This window comes from Salmo trutta, chromosome 9, assembly GCF_901001165.1.
Source record: "Salmo trutta chromosome 9, fSalTru1.1, whole genome shotgun sequence".
In the NCBI taxonomy this organism is placed as follows: Eukaryota; Metazoa; Chordata; class Actinopteri; order Salmoniformes; family Salmonidae; genus Salmo; species Salmo trutta.
Genome location: NC_042965.1, coordinates 30096407 through 30112365, shown reverse-complemented (window position 1 = coordinate 30112365; position 15959 = coordinate 30096407). Strand labels below are relative to the sequence as shown.

The 15959-nt window shown below is 41.2% G+C and overlaps 1 protein-coding gene across 2 annotated transcripts in view; it reads left to right on the top strand.

Moving 5' to 3' along the window:
* LOC115200383 (zinc finger matrin-type protein 4-like) overlaps window positions 1-15959 on the top strand; it is a 201906-nt gene that overhangs the window by 15686 nt on the left and 170261 nt on the right. Inside the window, exon 1 of one of the 2 annotated variants that reach the window (XM_029763410.1) lies at window positions 5455-5788. The exons of the other annotated variant lie outside the window; for it this stretch is intronic. Within the exon in view, the coding sequence (XP_029619270.1) occupies window positions 5702-5788 (87 nt within the window). The 5' untranslated portion in view covers window positions 5455-5701. Of the gene's footprint in view, window positions 1-5454; window positions 5789-15959 lie in introns of those variants that run through there. 2 annotated transcript variants of the gene reach the window in all.

Here is a 15959-nt window from a genome sequence, read left to right as displayed (position 1 = left end):
GTGCAATCTGCAGCCTCCTAACTTCACTTGAGGATGCATTTCCCCAGACCACAGAACAGTAGTTCACCTGATTCTCAATTAATGCTTGTGTTATTTGCTGAATAATTTTTCCCGGTAAATATTTAGCTATCCTTCTGATTATGCATGCTGTTTTAATATTCTTTTTTACATAGATTAGTTATTTGAGACGACCATGATAAGCAGTTGTCTAGCTGCACTCCCAATAGTTTGGTTTCTGCCACTTCTTCAATTTGAACTCCTCCCATACTTAATTGTATCCCATGCTGTTTTGGCCTTTTCCTAGTGGAACAGACCAACATAACTTTTGTTTTCTTGGTGTTTAAAACAAGTTTGTTCTGGCAAACCCACTCCCTGATATTCTCCAAATCTCCTTGTAAAGCTTGCTGTACCTGTTGAACCGATTGTCTTGCTGCATAAATTGTAGTATCATCTGCAAATATAGTAGCTTGAGTTTCAGCTAAGGCATAGGGAAGGTCGTTGGTATATATTAAATAAAGAAGTGGCCCAAGGCAGCTGCCCTGCGGTATTCCACAGTTTAACACATGAGGGGAAGAAAATGAATCGTTAATATAGGTGGACTGTTTCCTGTCAGTTAGATATGACTGTACCCAATTCAATGCTACCTCCTTAAAACCATAATGCATTAATTTTGTCAAAATTATTTAATGATCCACTAAATAAAATGCTGCACTGAAATCTAAAAATAGTACACCCACAAACTTGCCATTATCCATAGCATTGAGCCACTGGTCAGTCATGTCAACCAATGCAGTGGTAGTGGAATGTTTTTTGCGATAAGCATGCTGATTGGCTGTAATCAGATCCTTATTTTCCATGTACTCCCATATTTGTCTACTCACAATACCCTCCAATATCTTACTGAGTGTAGGGAGTAGACTAATTGTTCGACTATTGGCAGGAGTAATGGGTTCTTTGCAGTCTTTCGGAATAGGACACAGTTTCGCATGCTTCCATACATTTGCAAACATCGCCTTTTCCAGTGACCAATTAAATATGTATCTCAGTGGAACTGCAATCTGGGGAGCAGCACAGCGAAGCAAAAAAATTGTCCATAAGATCATAACCTGTAGATTTACCATCAGGTAATGACTTCAATAGGTTTAACACCTCCTCCACTGACACTGTTTGCAGACTAAAAGAGCAGATCTTGTTGCTCATAATATGATCATCAATCCATTGGACAATAGCTTGTTTGGAAGAATGTATGTTTACATTGTTGCTCAGTAAATTAATTTTCTTTGTAAAAAAATCTGCAAAATGATTGGCAATATCAACTGGTTTTGTTATTGTTCTCCCGTCAACCTCCACACTAGATGGGCATGATGAGATAGATGTACCCAGTAAGCCCTTCACTGTGTTCCATACCTTTTTAGAATCATTTTTACAATCAATAAAAGCATTGTTATAAAATTACTTTTTTTTCTTTCGATTCAATTTAACTGCATAATTACGCAATGTTCTATAATTCTGTTCATCAATTTCTAATTTTGACTTGGCTGCTAAGACTTCTAACATATTTCTTTGAGAAAAAGCCTCACCCAGTTCATCATCAATCCATGGAGATGGACGAGCACCTACTGTACTCTTTCTTATAGGGGCATGATGGTCCATTACCTCAGTGAGCAAATCAATAAAACATTCTGTAGCGTGATTTAAATCATTATCTAGATAAATCAGCTCCCAGGGTACAGCAGCCAAATCATTTTGAAATAGCTCATGATTAAATGTTTTAAAATGTCTTTTGACCACAATCCTAGGGGGTTTCTTTGGAACCTTGGTGTTCATGGTTATGGTCACATTATTATGGTCTGTCCAGCCCACTGGCATTGATCTGGCTTTTAAGCATTGCAATGGTATATTACAGAAAATCAGATCAATGCATGTGTCTGAACGATGACCCAACTTAATTGATGATCTAGTAGTATCATTGACCATTTGTTTCAAACCACAGTTCTCGGCATATGTCATCAATTTTGTTCTATTCGTATTATTGTGATCCTTCCAATTTATATTAAAATCACCCAAGATAAATACATCTCTGTTGCTATCTGTGGCCTGGTCAAACCCAGTGCATAAGTCATCCAGATAGGACACCTTAGAGCTAGGAGGTCTATACACACATCCCACCAATATGGCTGCCTGGTGAGGCAGATGTACCTGAGCCCATAGTGCCTCTACTTGACATACATCAAGGTCATCCCTCCTCTTAAAAGGTATATGATTCTGAATGTACAGTGCTACACCCCCACCATTCCTATTCCTGTCCCTTCTAAGTAGACTATATCCATGAATGTTCATTTGCCCATCATTTACAGATGCATGTAAATGCGTTTCGGTCAAAGCCAAAATATGAATATTATTTAAGTTGACCAAGTTAAAAACCTCATGTATTTTGTTAGGAAGGCTACATACATTAACCTGAGCTATATGCAGCTCTTTCCTTGTCAAGTGAAGATCAATAGAGCATGTATTCGTTATAGTTGACGTTGTCATGATACACTACAACACACAAACTCAAATTTGAACATGAAATTAAAATAGCCAGGGAGTTGCTCTAGAGTCCCAATACAATTGCCCGTTGATATAAAGTTTATCCATCACCATGGAGACTCGTTGATTCAGGCAACGTTTTTCCTTCATGATGGGATATCGTTTTTTTCTCCTTTCATTGATCTCGGTGGGGAAGTGATCATTCATTCCAAAATCAGTGTTTCTGAGTTCTCTGCCCATGTTTTTTGTCATTTCCTTCTGCTTAAATTTGTCAAAACATGCAATAATAGCCCGTGGCCTATTTCCAGAGGCCTTACCTATTCTATGGACTCTGGAGAAAGTGACATTATGCTGTTGATGTGTTTCTTTTGTGTTTACCTGACAAAATTCTGCCATACACCCAGTTGCTTCCTCCTCTCTGTAGCTAAGTGCTTCCTAATGATGATCTAGTGGAAATCACGACTATAACCGGAATTGTATCCCAATGGCCCCATATTCCTTAAAGATATCCTCCAGTGATTATTGAGCTTTTCTGATTGAAAAGCGATATCGCAAGTATCAATACAGTAAAGTACACACACTAAAGGGTAAAGAGATAACTTTTGTTTTTTAGACCCAACTGCAAAATTCAGGGAGTAGGGCATTCAAGGAGTTGGTATGATGTTGACTTTGTGATGTTATCGACCTCCGGGCTTGCTTGAGGAGCAATAGAGGAGCAATAGAGAACAAAAGAGGAAAGGCCCACTTATGCCATGCCATTAGGATACTTGGACCACTTATTGAGATGTGCCCTTTGTTAAGTATATCAGGTGTTAAATGAGGTGAAAATGAGACTGGAATAGGACTTGAAATAGTGCACTACTTTAAACCAGGCCCCTGTAATGCACTATGAAGGGAATAGGGTACCATTTGGGATTTAATCATGGATTCGGGGATCAAGGAACCCCACAATGGTTTTATTTCATGAAAGCTAGTGACCACGGCTGTCCCCAATTGTATGAGACTTTAACCTTTAAGAACAATATTTATTATGCTAGAGATGCCTCATACAATGTCTGGATGTGAATGTATTGGTAATCTCTGCACATAAGGAACCTGTCTCAAGAGGACACCGCTCAAACTGGCTTGATTGTGACAAATGCAGACATTCCCCACTTATTATGAAAAATGTGTAAGCTCTCAACCACAGCTGAACCAAATCTTTTATTTCAAGAATAGCCAAAAGTGACATCAATTATAGTAACATGAAAATAAATTGTTCGGTTAATCTTTTATTTCTGACTTTCAGAGGACACCTTTAAGGTTGCAATGTATCCTCTGTAATGCATCGACAGTACATTTATTGTTTTCATATGAGAGGCAGTGGCCCATGGGAATGTGTTCAGTGACAGAAATGAAGGAAACACCAACATCAGTAGAATGCCACACACATCCATACTTCAGTTAGCTGTAATGTATTATTATGTGAATATATTGTAGTCAATGTGCTAGAGTGTGAACACTCAAAACAGAACATCTGGCCCTGACACATTTTCCCTGGCCGTCCACAAGAGATGCAGTCTACTCTAGTGCTATTGAAAGCCATCTTGTGATGTGTGTGTGTGTGTGCCACCCATGGTTCCCATTGCAAATATTGCTTGGCATCTTCAGCTGCCTATCTGTACTTTCAGCACATCGACTGAGCTCAATGACATGGCAAGGACATTTCTCCAGTTAAATGAAAGTCCCCTCGTGACATTGATATATTGACCTACTTAAAATGATCAGCACTGTCGACATTTGGAAATGAAATCCCCCTTCACCGTAATAAAACCTTCCCCTTTCAGAACACACACAGCACATATGCGAGCGCACAAACACACATGCACACACACACACAAACAGACACACACACAGGGCCTGCTCTAGCCTTTTTGGAGCCCTAAGTGAGATTTGGTTGGGGTCCCCTCCCCCACCTCACGGGGAAAATATTTTAGTGGCCCCCTCCTGATGGTGTAGAGAAAAACTTACTTTTTAAAGTGCAAGTTTTCTGCAGTTTTACACATTTTGTCATGGGGTGAAGAGGAAATGTTGCAGTTTAAAGCAAGTTTTCTGCAGCTCTACACATCTTGCCATGGGGTGAAGAGGAAATGTTGCAGTTTAAAGCAAGTTTTCTGCAGTTTTACACATTTTGTCATGGGGTGAAGAGGAAATGTTGCAGTTTAAAGCAGGTTTTCTGCAGTTCTACACATTTTGCCACGGGACAGAGAGAAAATGTTGCAGTTTCAAAGCAATTTTTTTTTGCAGTTCTACACATTTCACCAGGGGGTGAAGAGGAAATGTTGCAGTTTAAAGCAAGTTTTCTGCAGTTCTACATATTTTGCCAGGGGGTGAAGCGGAAATGTTGCAGTTTTATAAAACATTTAATGCAATTCTACTCATTTTGCCATGACTTATGGCATGTTAATGATATCTGAGTGAGAGTGACTAACAAAATCAAAGGAGGCTCTCTGGAGGTCAGGGGCCCTGTGCACGCGCCCTGCGCCTGGTCAGTATTCGGTCATGATTACTACAAGTTTAGACTTACCAATCAAACAATTGTTAGCTGACATGGTTAATTGAGTGAATTTCAGTGACTGACATTACAATAGAACAATTGCTGAATTTGCACCATGTGTATTCTACTATCCTAAATTGAGACCCCCCTGAGTTTTTGGGGGGTATTAACTCTTATGTTGCTTATGCCTGCAGCTGGCCCTGAACACACACACTTTACATGCCAATTATATAATATGCATACATCTTTACTAAGTTTATTATAGGAAATATAATTTTAACCATACAATCATGATAGGACCCCATATGTATAAGACACATTTTCAACAAACGTAGCTTACAATTGATTTGATACAATTACGCACGCTGCGTATTTGGCGTTCTACGTGACAGGTGTTGTGTGATACCATCTCTAATGGATTGGACCGGTTGATCACTCTAAAATTGGTGGGCTACTGTATCGCTGGAGAAAATCGTGTGGAGCTCCACACAGCTAGGCTACTATTGTCAAACGGCCAATGAGGTAAAAGCGGGGCGGAGAACAGTCGACCATTGTACTACGGGCAGTAGAGTAGCCTACTGCAAACAGCTGTGGAAGCGTCTGCTTTGTACACGCGTTTCGCTGATCTGGTCAATGGATTACACAGTTTCCCTACAAGTGCAACATCAACTGACTGTCTTCCCGACACACTTGTACCAGGGTTACAGTTTGGAGTTACAGGTAGGCTACATCTCAGACATGCATTAGCCTATACTTATGTGTGATTTGTTTTCCATTGACAGAGAAAGAGACTATACAACTCAGACTGTCTAATGCTTTCAGCTCCATCATAAATCGTGTCCGCTGCGCTGCGTGGAATATCAGCATCCTTTTTGACATTATGAGCCAGTTTAACGAGAAACAGTGAAATCCTCTCCTCCATCTAGGCTACGTGATGTTGAATTCATGACACGGTGTTTGGAAACACCGGGTAGCCTGATGCGGAGGTCCTCAAGCTGAAATGCGCGCTTAAATTGCGAATCTCATTGAGGTTTCATAAATACTCCATGTGACTTGATGCAGACCTATTTGAGTTTGAAAATAAAAATCAACGGGTCGTACTGTTCAGGATAATCATTTTGCGTCTCGCTGTGCTTAGAAAGTGGGATGGCATCAGAGGCCAAACAATTCCTCATATATTTTATTAGGCTATCCATCCCATGGCAATTTTACACACACTGACCTTTTTACATCGTTATTTGTTTTGCCACGTGATATATAATGTCATTTATGGGATTCCAATAGTTCAAACAGTTGGAGTGAGTTGAACTCAACCGATATTACAGTAGTAGAATGACAGGTATCTAGTATTAGATCCATTGATCATATCGTGTGTTTGGTTTTAAATTTGCCCCTGTTCAGCACAATGCATGGGATTTGAGAAGTTGGCATGTCTGTATCTTGACTATTCAAGTGTATCCAGTCATTGGATTGTGACTACATGCATTGAGGATTCGTTCCCATGCATCTTCCAATGACATTGGAGTGTGAAAACATAGGTGAACATCCCCATGATACTATTTTCGTTTAGTCAAAAAATGACAGCACACCAAATCCTGAATGTAATTTACCTAATGTAGCTAGCTATCCATCTCCCACATGACTGGCAACCATGCTTATGGACAGATGCGGCTCTCTGACTGTGGCATGACAAATTCACCTCCACACCCTGTTCTTGCTATATAGTCCTATTTAATAGTTTTCATGAAATTTTAGTTGTTTTCTTAAACATGTATTTTCTTTATTGAACAAGCAAGGGCTTTGACAGGCTATGAGAATCGCAGTGTGTTTCTTTAGAAATATTGTTGCATATTAAACCCCTTTGCATACCTTTTGAAGTGTGTTCACCAGGTGGTGTCTAGATTATTTTTTATTTTTACTACATTAATATTATCTTTGCTTTATCCACTTCCCCCAGAGCGCAAGCAGCAACTTCATTGTCTTGTTTGAGAGAACCTTATTCTCCTTCTGTTGCATTGTTTTTTAACTGCTGTGTCTCTGTGCTGCTGTCTCTCTCTCTGTGCTGCTGTCTCTCTCTCTCTCTCTCTCTCTGTGCTGCTGTGTCTCTCTCTCTCTCTCTCTCTCTCTCTCTCTGTGCTGCTGTGTCTCTCTCTCTCTCTCTCTCTCTCTCTCTCTCTCTCTCTCTCTCTCTCTCTCTCTCTCTCTCTCTCTCTCTCTCTCTCTCTGTGCTTCTCTCTCTCTCTCTCTCTCTCTCTCTCTCTCTCTCTCTCTGTGCTTCTCTCTCTCTCTCTCTCTCTCTGTGCTTCTCTCTCTCTCTGTGCTTCTCTCTCTCTCTGTGCTTCTCTCTCTCTCTCTCTCTCTCGCTCTGTGCTGCTGTCTCTCTCTCTCTCTCTCTCTCTGTGCTGCTGTGTGTCTCTCTCGCTCCTCTCTCTCTCTCTCTCTCTCTCTCTGTGCTGTTGTGCCTCTCTCTCTGGTTTTCAATTTGTTTATCAAATACTACATTTGAATTGGGTTTTCTAAAAGGATCAGAGATACAGAAAAACAGAGCTCAATGGTAACTTTTAAACTGATACAGTTGCTTCGGGTATCTCTCAGTATATCAAATGTCTCTTTTGTAGTGCACTTACTGCACTCTGAGCGGCATGCAACAGCACCCATATCACCCTAGAATCCTCTTAGCTGAGGCAGAAAAACACTTCTGATGTTATCTTTATAACTGGCCAAGGTTAGAATTATTGGGGTCCTGGGCAAACCCTCAAACCCATAACAAATCATGGCACCCCCGTTAGCCTTACAATATTTTAACGATACAGAAGATATTTAAATATAATGTGTTGCTCCTGCCTACAGTTTATGGGCACCCTGAAGAGTCATTGTGTGATTAAAACCTCCAGTTTGAATCAAACATTGGGTGTTGCCAAAAAGTAGTGCACTAAATAGTAATTCGAGTGTCATTTGGGATGCACTCTGTGACATGATTTACAGTTAAAACTCCTCCACTGGTCGATGTACGTGTTATGGTGTATCTGGAGTTTTAATCATGCTTGCCTGCCAGTTCCCATCACTGCTGTTCTTCAACTCTTTCTGAGCTCTTTCTTTCTCCAGTCCGCTTGATTCAAAGTCAGTTGCCAGAGTTGTGAAAGGTTCCTGCTATCACTACCTCTCTGAGGAGAGGCTCGCTGTACTGAACCACAAGGTGGCTCCGTCCGAGCACTATCAACTCCTTTGTTTTTCATTATCTTAAGACAATGTTCTCTGTTGCTGCATGCCTGCTGTCAGTGTCAGATTAAATACACCTCCTCAGGCCTATATGCTGCTTACGCATGCATTTTCAAAAGTTCTGTGAATGTGAGTCATCCAGAAAATGAGGTATATTTGGGGTGTTTTTGAACATCTTGGAGGACTTACTTAATACTCATGCATTTCACATTAATATGCACATTCATACTAATACACATACAAGCTTTTGAACTTCAGGTGATGATGATGATGATGTCCCCTATCGACCTCTCACTTTAACAACCCCAGATATATTTGTTCAGTCTCCCTATTTCATATCGTTTCTATTTTGGAAAAGGCTTGAAGTGGTAAAAATCGTGTGATCTCTCTCTACCGTCAGTAATTTGTGAGGTCTAAAAAATAAAATGAAATAAAGCGCTTTGAAGCTCTGTTTCAGTGTCATCAATAAGTGATTATTTTTGTTTAAGTAAAAATGTCCCTCCTTTTTAGTTGGTTATTCAAAATCCTCCTTTCAGTCAGTCTGTGTATTTCACTGCTGTCTTCAAGATATGTAAAAAAAAAAAATGCAGCCAAGTGAAACACAGGAGAAGGTCAAAGTGCATTGAATCGAAGAAGATGAATGTGTCATGAGATACTCCCTGAAGTACTCTTAGATTGCAGTAGTGTATACAAAAATAACAATACAAGTGGTATTGTTAGCAGGCTAATTATACTGTATCACACCTGAGAGAGAAGTGGGGGGAGAGTGATAGAGGGGGGAGAAAGAAAGCGAGATTGTCCTTGTATTCCATGTTAACACCTCCAAATCACCCTGTCCTCTGCCCCTTGATGGTACCCACAGGTAAAGAACTGGGAGTTAAATAATCCATCCAGGTGTTACAACTCTAAAAATTCCCTCCAAATATAAATGATAAACAGCATCCTGTTTAGGCTGGATGTACCTTGAAATCCCTAAAAGCATCAGACTTCCGGATCCCAAGCCCTTTGCAACAGGTTTATGGACAGTATTTTTACAGTATTGACCCTTTCTGAGGATTAAAATCCTAGAGACTTCTTACCTCCAGAGGTAATCTAACTGGAGAAAATTAAAGTGATTAAATAGACCAGAGTCATAATTGAATGGGTTACGCACACATGCATACACACTCACTCAAATGACTTAACACTTGACCTAAATGTCTCTGTCAGTGGCTCAACACCAGTCTGATGATTGTGCTGGTGTAGTCTGTCGGCACTCTGCCCAGACTGCACTGTAATGTTTTCACCCAGCTGCTCTGTTGTCAGTAGGCAGGCTACACCAGAGTGTAATATTGAGATAAATGTGGCTCTGGTGGCTCTGAGGTTACACCTCAGGGGAACTGGTAATCATTTAACAGGTGCTGCATCCCCTCTATCTGTTAAGGCTGACATTATATCATATTCAATACAGTAAGTAGAAGTATTCTGTAAAACAGAGTTGCCAGTAGACCTTGGCTGTCTTCTGACAGGTGGCATCACTCCTATGTGACACTTGTCCCTCAGCCGTGCAGACAGAATCGTCATGTTTTCTGGCATAAGACAATGTACCTTGGCCTAAAGAAAATCTGCCTGACTGCCTAACTAAAGGACAGGACAAACCATAGTGAATGTCATGTAGATCACCTGCTGGGTGACAATTTAATCGGTGGCGATTTAACATTTATAATTGTCTGGAAATTAACATAAAAAGATGGCAGGTGTTCAGTGCAATAGATGGAGCACCCACGTCTTTTACCTGTTTGTCGATGTGGTCTGTTCTGTTCTTAAGGCAAACACTACTTTTGACCAGATTACATAGGGCACAATAGGCAATAGGGTGCCATTTGGGACGCAAATGGCACCACCAGGTCCTGGCCTGGAGAGTCAGCTGGAAAAATGCCGCTGTCTGCTACTAAGGAGGTTAATAGCAATGCTGATGATGGTACTGGATGGGGATGCAACAATTCACAGATACGCATCAGTCAAATGTTTAGGCCTTCCCTGTAGCTCAGTTGGTAGAGCATGGTGTTTGCAACGCCAGGGTTGTGGGTTCGTTTCCCACGGGGGGCCAGCACAGAAAAAGAAATAATGAAATGTATGCATTCACTACTGTAAGTCACTCTGGATAAGAGCGTCTGCTAAATGACTAAAATGTAAAAAAATCTAAAATGTAAGACACTACGTGACCAAAAGTATATGTGGACACCTCTTCGTCGAACATCTCATTCCAAAGTCATGGGCATTAATTAGAGGTCGCCGATTTTGATTTTTCAACGCCGATACCGATTTATTGGAGAACCAAAAAAAGCCGATATTGATCAATAGACTGATTTAATAAATATATATATATATATATATATATATATATATATATATATATATATATATATATATACTGCTCAAAAAAAGGGAACACTTAAACAACACAATGTAACTCCAAGTCAATCACACTTCTGTGAAATCAAACTGTCCACTTAGGAAGCAACACTGATTGACAATACATTTCACATGCTGTTGTTCAAATGGAATAGACAACAGATGGAAATTATAGGCAATTAGCAAGACACCCCCAATAAAGGAGTGGTTCTACAGGTGGGGACCACAGACCACTTCTCAGTTCCTATGCTTCCTGGCTGATGTTTTGGTCACTTTTGAATGCTGGCGGTGCTTTCACTCTAGTGGTAGAATGAGACGGAGTCTACAACCCACACAAGTGGCTCAGGTAGTGCAGCTCATCCAGGATGGCACATCAATGCGAGCTGTGGCAAGAAGGTTTGCTGTGTCTGTCAGCGTAGTGTCCAGAGCATGGAGGCGCTACCAGGAGACAGGCCAGTACATCAGGAGACGTGGAGGAGGCCGTAGGAGGGCAACAACCCAGCAGCAGGACCGCTACCTCCGCCTTTGTGCAAGGAGGAGCAGGAGAAGCACTGCCAGAGCCCTGCAAAATGACCTCCAGCAGGCCACAAATGTGCATGTGTCTGCTCAAACGGTCAGAAACAGACTCCATGAGGGTGGTATGAGGGCCTGACGTCCACAGGTGGGGGTTGTGCTTACAGCCCAACACCGTGCAGGACGTTTGGCATTTGCCAGAGAACATCAAGATTGGCAAATTCGCCACTGGCGCCCTGTGCTCTTCACAGATGAAAGCAGGTTCACACTGAGCACATGTGACAGACGTGACAGAGTCTGGAGACGCCGTGGAGAACATTCTGCTGCCTGCAACATCCTCCAGCATGACCGGTTTGGCGGTGGGTCAGTCATGGTGTGGGGTGGCATTTCTTTGGGGGGCCACACAGCCCTCCATGTGCTCGCCAGAGGTAGCCTGACTGCCATTAGGTACCGAGATGAGATCCTCAGACCCCTTGTGAGACCATATGCTGGTGCGGTTGGCCCTGGGTTCCTCCTAATGCAAGACAATGCTAGACCTCATGTGGCTGGAGTGTGTCAGCAGTTCCTGCAAGACGAAGGAATTGATGCTATGGACTGGCCCGCCTGTTCCCCAGACCTGAATCCAATTGAGCACATCTGGGACATCATGTCTCGCTCCATCCACCAACGCCACGTTGTACCACAGACTGTCCAGGAGTTGGCGGATGCTTTAGTCCAGGTCTGGAAGGAGATCCTTCAGGAGACCATCCGCCACCTCATCAGGAGCATGCCCAGGCGTTGTAGGGAGGTCATACAGGCACGTGGAGGCAACACACACTATTGAGCCTCATTTTGACTTGTTTTAAGGACATTACATCAAAGTTGGATCAGCCTGTAGTGTGGTTTTCCACTTTAATTTTGAGTGTGACTCCAAATCCAGACCTCCATGGGTTGATAAATTGGATTTCCATTGATTATTTTTGTGTGATTTTGTTGTCAGCACATTCAACTATGTAAAGAAAAAAGTATTTAATAAGATTATTTCTTTCATTCAGATCTAGGATGTGTTGTTTAAGTGTTCCCTTTTATTTTTTTGAGCAGTGTATATATAATTTTTTTTTTACATTTGTTATTTTTAATTTAATGTATTTTTATTTAATTTGTATTATTTTTTTATTTATATATTTGTAATAATGACAATTGCAACAATACTAAATGAACAATGAACCCTTTTATTTTAAATTATTACTTAAAATCAATTTGATCTCAAATAAATAATGAAACGTGTTCAATTTGTTAAATAATGCGAAAACACAGTGTTGGAGAAGAAAGTAAAAGTGCAATATGTGCCATGTAAAAAAGCTAACGTTTATGTTCCTTGCTCAGAACATATGAAAGCTGGTGGTTCAATATTCCCAGTTCTTCAATATTCCCAGTTAATAAGTTTTAGGTTGTAGTTATTATAGGAATTATGACGCGTCAACTATTTCTCTCTATACTGTTTCATATACCTTTGACTATTGGATGTTCGTATAGTCACTTTAGTCTTACCAGCCTAATCTCGCGAGTTGACAGGCTTAAAGACATAAACAGCGCTGTGCTTCAAGCATTGCTAAGAGCTGCTCGCAAACGCAGTAAAGTGCTGTTTGATTGTATGCTTACGGGCCTGCTGCTGCCTACCACTACACAGTCAGACTGCTCTATCAAATATCAAATCATAGACTTAATTATAATAAATACACACAAATACGAGCCTTTAGTCATTAATATGGTCAAATCCGGAAACTAACTCATTTAAAAAACAAAACGTTTATTCTTTCAGTGAAATACGGAACCATTCCGTATTTTGTCGAACGGGTGGCAACCCTAAGTCTAAATATTGCTGTTACATTGCACAACCTTCAATGTTATGTCATAATTATGTAAAATTCTGGCAAATTAATTACGGTCTTTGTTAGGAAGAAACACAGTTTGCAACGAGCCAGGCGGCCCAAACTGCATATACCCTGACTCTGCTTGCACTGAACGCAAGAGAAGTGACACAATTTCCCTAGTTAATATTGCCTGCTAACATGCATTTATTATAACTAAATATGCAGGTAAAAAAAATATACTGTGTATTGATTTTAAGAAAGGCATTGATGTTTATGGTTAGGTACGTTTGTGCAAGAACGTGCTTTTTTTCGCGAGTGTGCTTTTGTTAAATCATCACCCGTTTGGCGAAGTTGAAGTAGGCTGTGATTCGATGATAAATAAACAGGCGCCGCATTGATTATATGCAATGCAGGACAAGCTAGTTAACCTAGTAATATCATCAACCATAGTAGTTAATTAGTGATTATGTGAAGATAAGTTTAATGCTAGCTAGCAACTTACCTTGGCTCCTTGCAGCCACAAGGTCCTTTTGACGCTGCACTCGCGTAACAGGTGGTCAGCCTGCCACGCAGTTTCCTCATGGATTACAATGTAACCGGCCATAATCGGCGTCCAAAAAGGCTGATTACCGATTGTTATGAAAACTTGAAATCATCCCTAATTAATCGGCGATGCCGATTTGTAATCGGTCGACCTCTAGCATTAATATGGAGTTGCTGCTATACCAGCCTCCACTCTTCTTGGAAGACTTTCCACTAGATGTTGGAACATTGCTATGGGGACTTGCTTCCAGTCAGCCACAAGAGCATTAGTGAGGTCGGGCACTGATGTTGGACGATTAGGCCTGGCTTGCAGTCGGCATTCCAATTCACCCCAAAAGTGTTTGATGGGGTTGAGGTCAGGGCTCTGTGCAGGTCAGTCAAGTTCTTCCACACAGATCTCGATAAACCATTTCTGTATGGAACTCGCTTTGTGCATGGGGCATTGTCATGCTGAAACAGGAAAGGGCTTTCCCCAACTGTTGCCACAAAGTTGGAAGCACAGAATTGTTTTAGAATGTCATTGTATGCTGTAGCATTAAGATTTCCCTTCGCTGGAACTAAGGGGCCTAGCCCGAACCATGAAAAACAGCCCCAGACCATTATTCCTACACCAAACATTACAGTTGACACTATGCATTGGGGCAGGTAGCATTGAACTGGCATCCACCATACCCAGATCCGGCTGTCAGACTGCCAGATGGTGAAACGTGATTCCTCACTCCAGAGAACGCGCTTCCACTGCTCCGGAGTCCAATGGTGGCGAGCGTTATACCACTCCAGCCGAAGCTTGGCGTTGCGCATGGTGATCTTAGGCTTGGGTGCGGCTGCTCGGCCATTGAAAACCATTTCATGAAGCTCCCGACGAACAGTTCTTGTGCTGACGTTGCTTCCAGAAGCAGTTTGGAACTCGGTAGTGAGTGTTGCAACCAAGGACAGACGATTTTAAGCTCTTCAGCATTTGGTGGTCCCGTTCTGTGAGCTAGTGTGGCCTACCACTTCACGGCAGAGCCGTTGTTGCTCCTAGACATTTCCACTTCACAATAACAGTACTTACAGTTGACCAGGGCAGCACTAGCAGGGCAGAAATTTGATGAACTAACTTGTTGGATAGGTGGCATCCTATGACGGTGCAATGTTGAAGGTCACTGAGCTCTTCAGTAAGGCCATTCTACTGCAAATGTTTGTCTGTGGAGATTGAATGGCTGTGTGATCGATTTTATACACCTGTCAGGTGTGGCTGAAATAGCTGAATCCAGTAATTTGAAGCGGTGTCCACATTAGAGGTCGACCGATTAATCGGCATGGCCAATTTTCAAGTTTTCATACCAATCGGTAATCGGCATTTGGACGCTGTTTATGGCTGATTACATTGCATTCCATGAGGAAACTGCATGGCAGGCTGACCACCTGTTACGCGAGTGCAGCAAGGAGCCAAGGTAATAGAGGACCTTGTGCATTTCAGGTAAAATAACAACTCAATGTTTATATCCCAGGACAAATTAGCTAGCAACAGCATCAAGCTAAATAGGACAAATTAGCTAGCAAGTGCAAGCTAACCAGCTAAATTTCCATAAATGTTTAATGCTTTTCGACCTGTCCCCAAGTTAATGTCATTGGTTCAGAGTTTGTTTTGATATTTTAACCTGCGCGTCGTGATCGCGTTTGGTGTAGGGGGACAAAATAAATGTATGCATGATGGCGCACGTGCGCAGCCGGTTTGGGTTCTGTGTTAGGGTTGCCACCCGTTCCACAAAATATGGAATGGTTCCGTATTTCATTGAAAGAATAAACGTTTTGTTTTCGAAATGATAGTTTCCGGATTTGACCATATTAATGACCAAAGGCTCGTATTTCTGTGTTTATTATAATTAAGTCTACGATTTGATAGAGCAGTCTGACTGAGCGGTGGTAGGCAGCAGCAGGCTCATAAGCATTCATTCAAAATTTACTGCGTTTGCCAGCAGCTCTTAGCAATGCTTGATCTCAGCGCTGTTTATAACTTTAAGCCTATCAACTCCTGAGATTAGGCTGGCAATATTAAAGTGCCTATAAGAAAATCCAATAGTCAAAGGTATATGAAATACAAATGGTATAGAGAGAAATAGTCAACGCATCATAATTCCCATAATAACTGCAGCCTAATATTTCTTTACTGGGAATATTGAAGAACTGGGAATATTGAACCACCAGCTTTCATATGTTCTGAGCAAGGAACTAAAATGTTAGCTTTTTTACATGGCACATATTGCACTTTTACTTTCTTCTCCAACACTGTGTTTTTGCATTATTTAAACCAAATTGAGCATGTTTCATTATTTATTTGAGACTAAATAGATTTTATTTATGTATTATATTAAGTTAAAATAGAA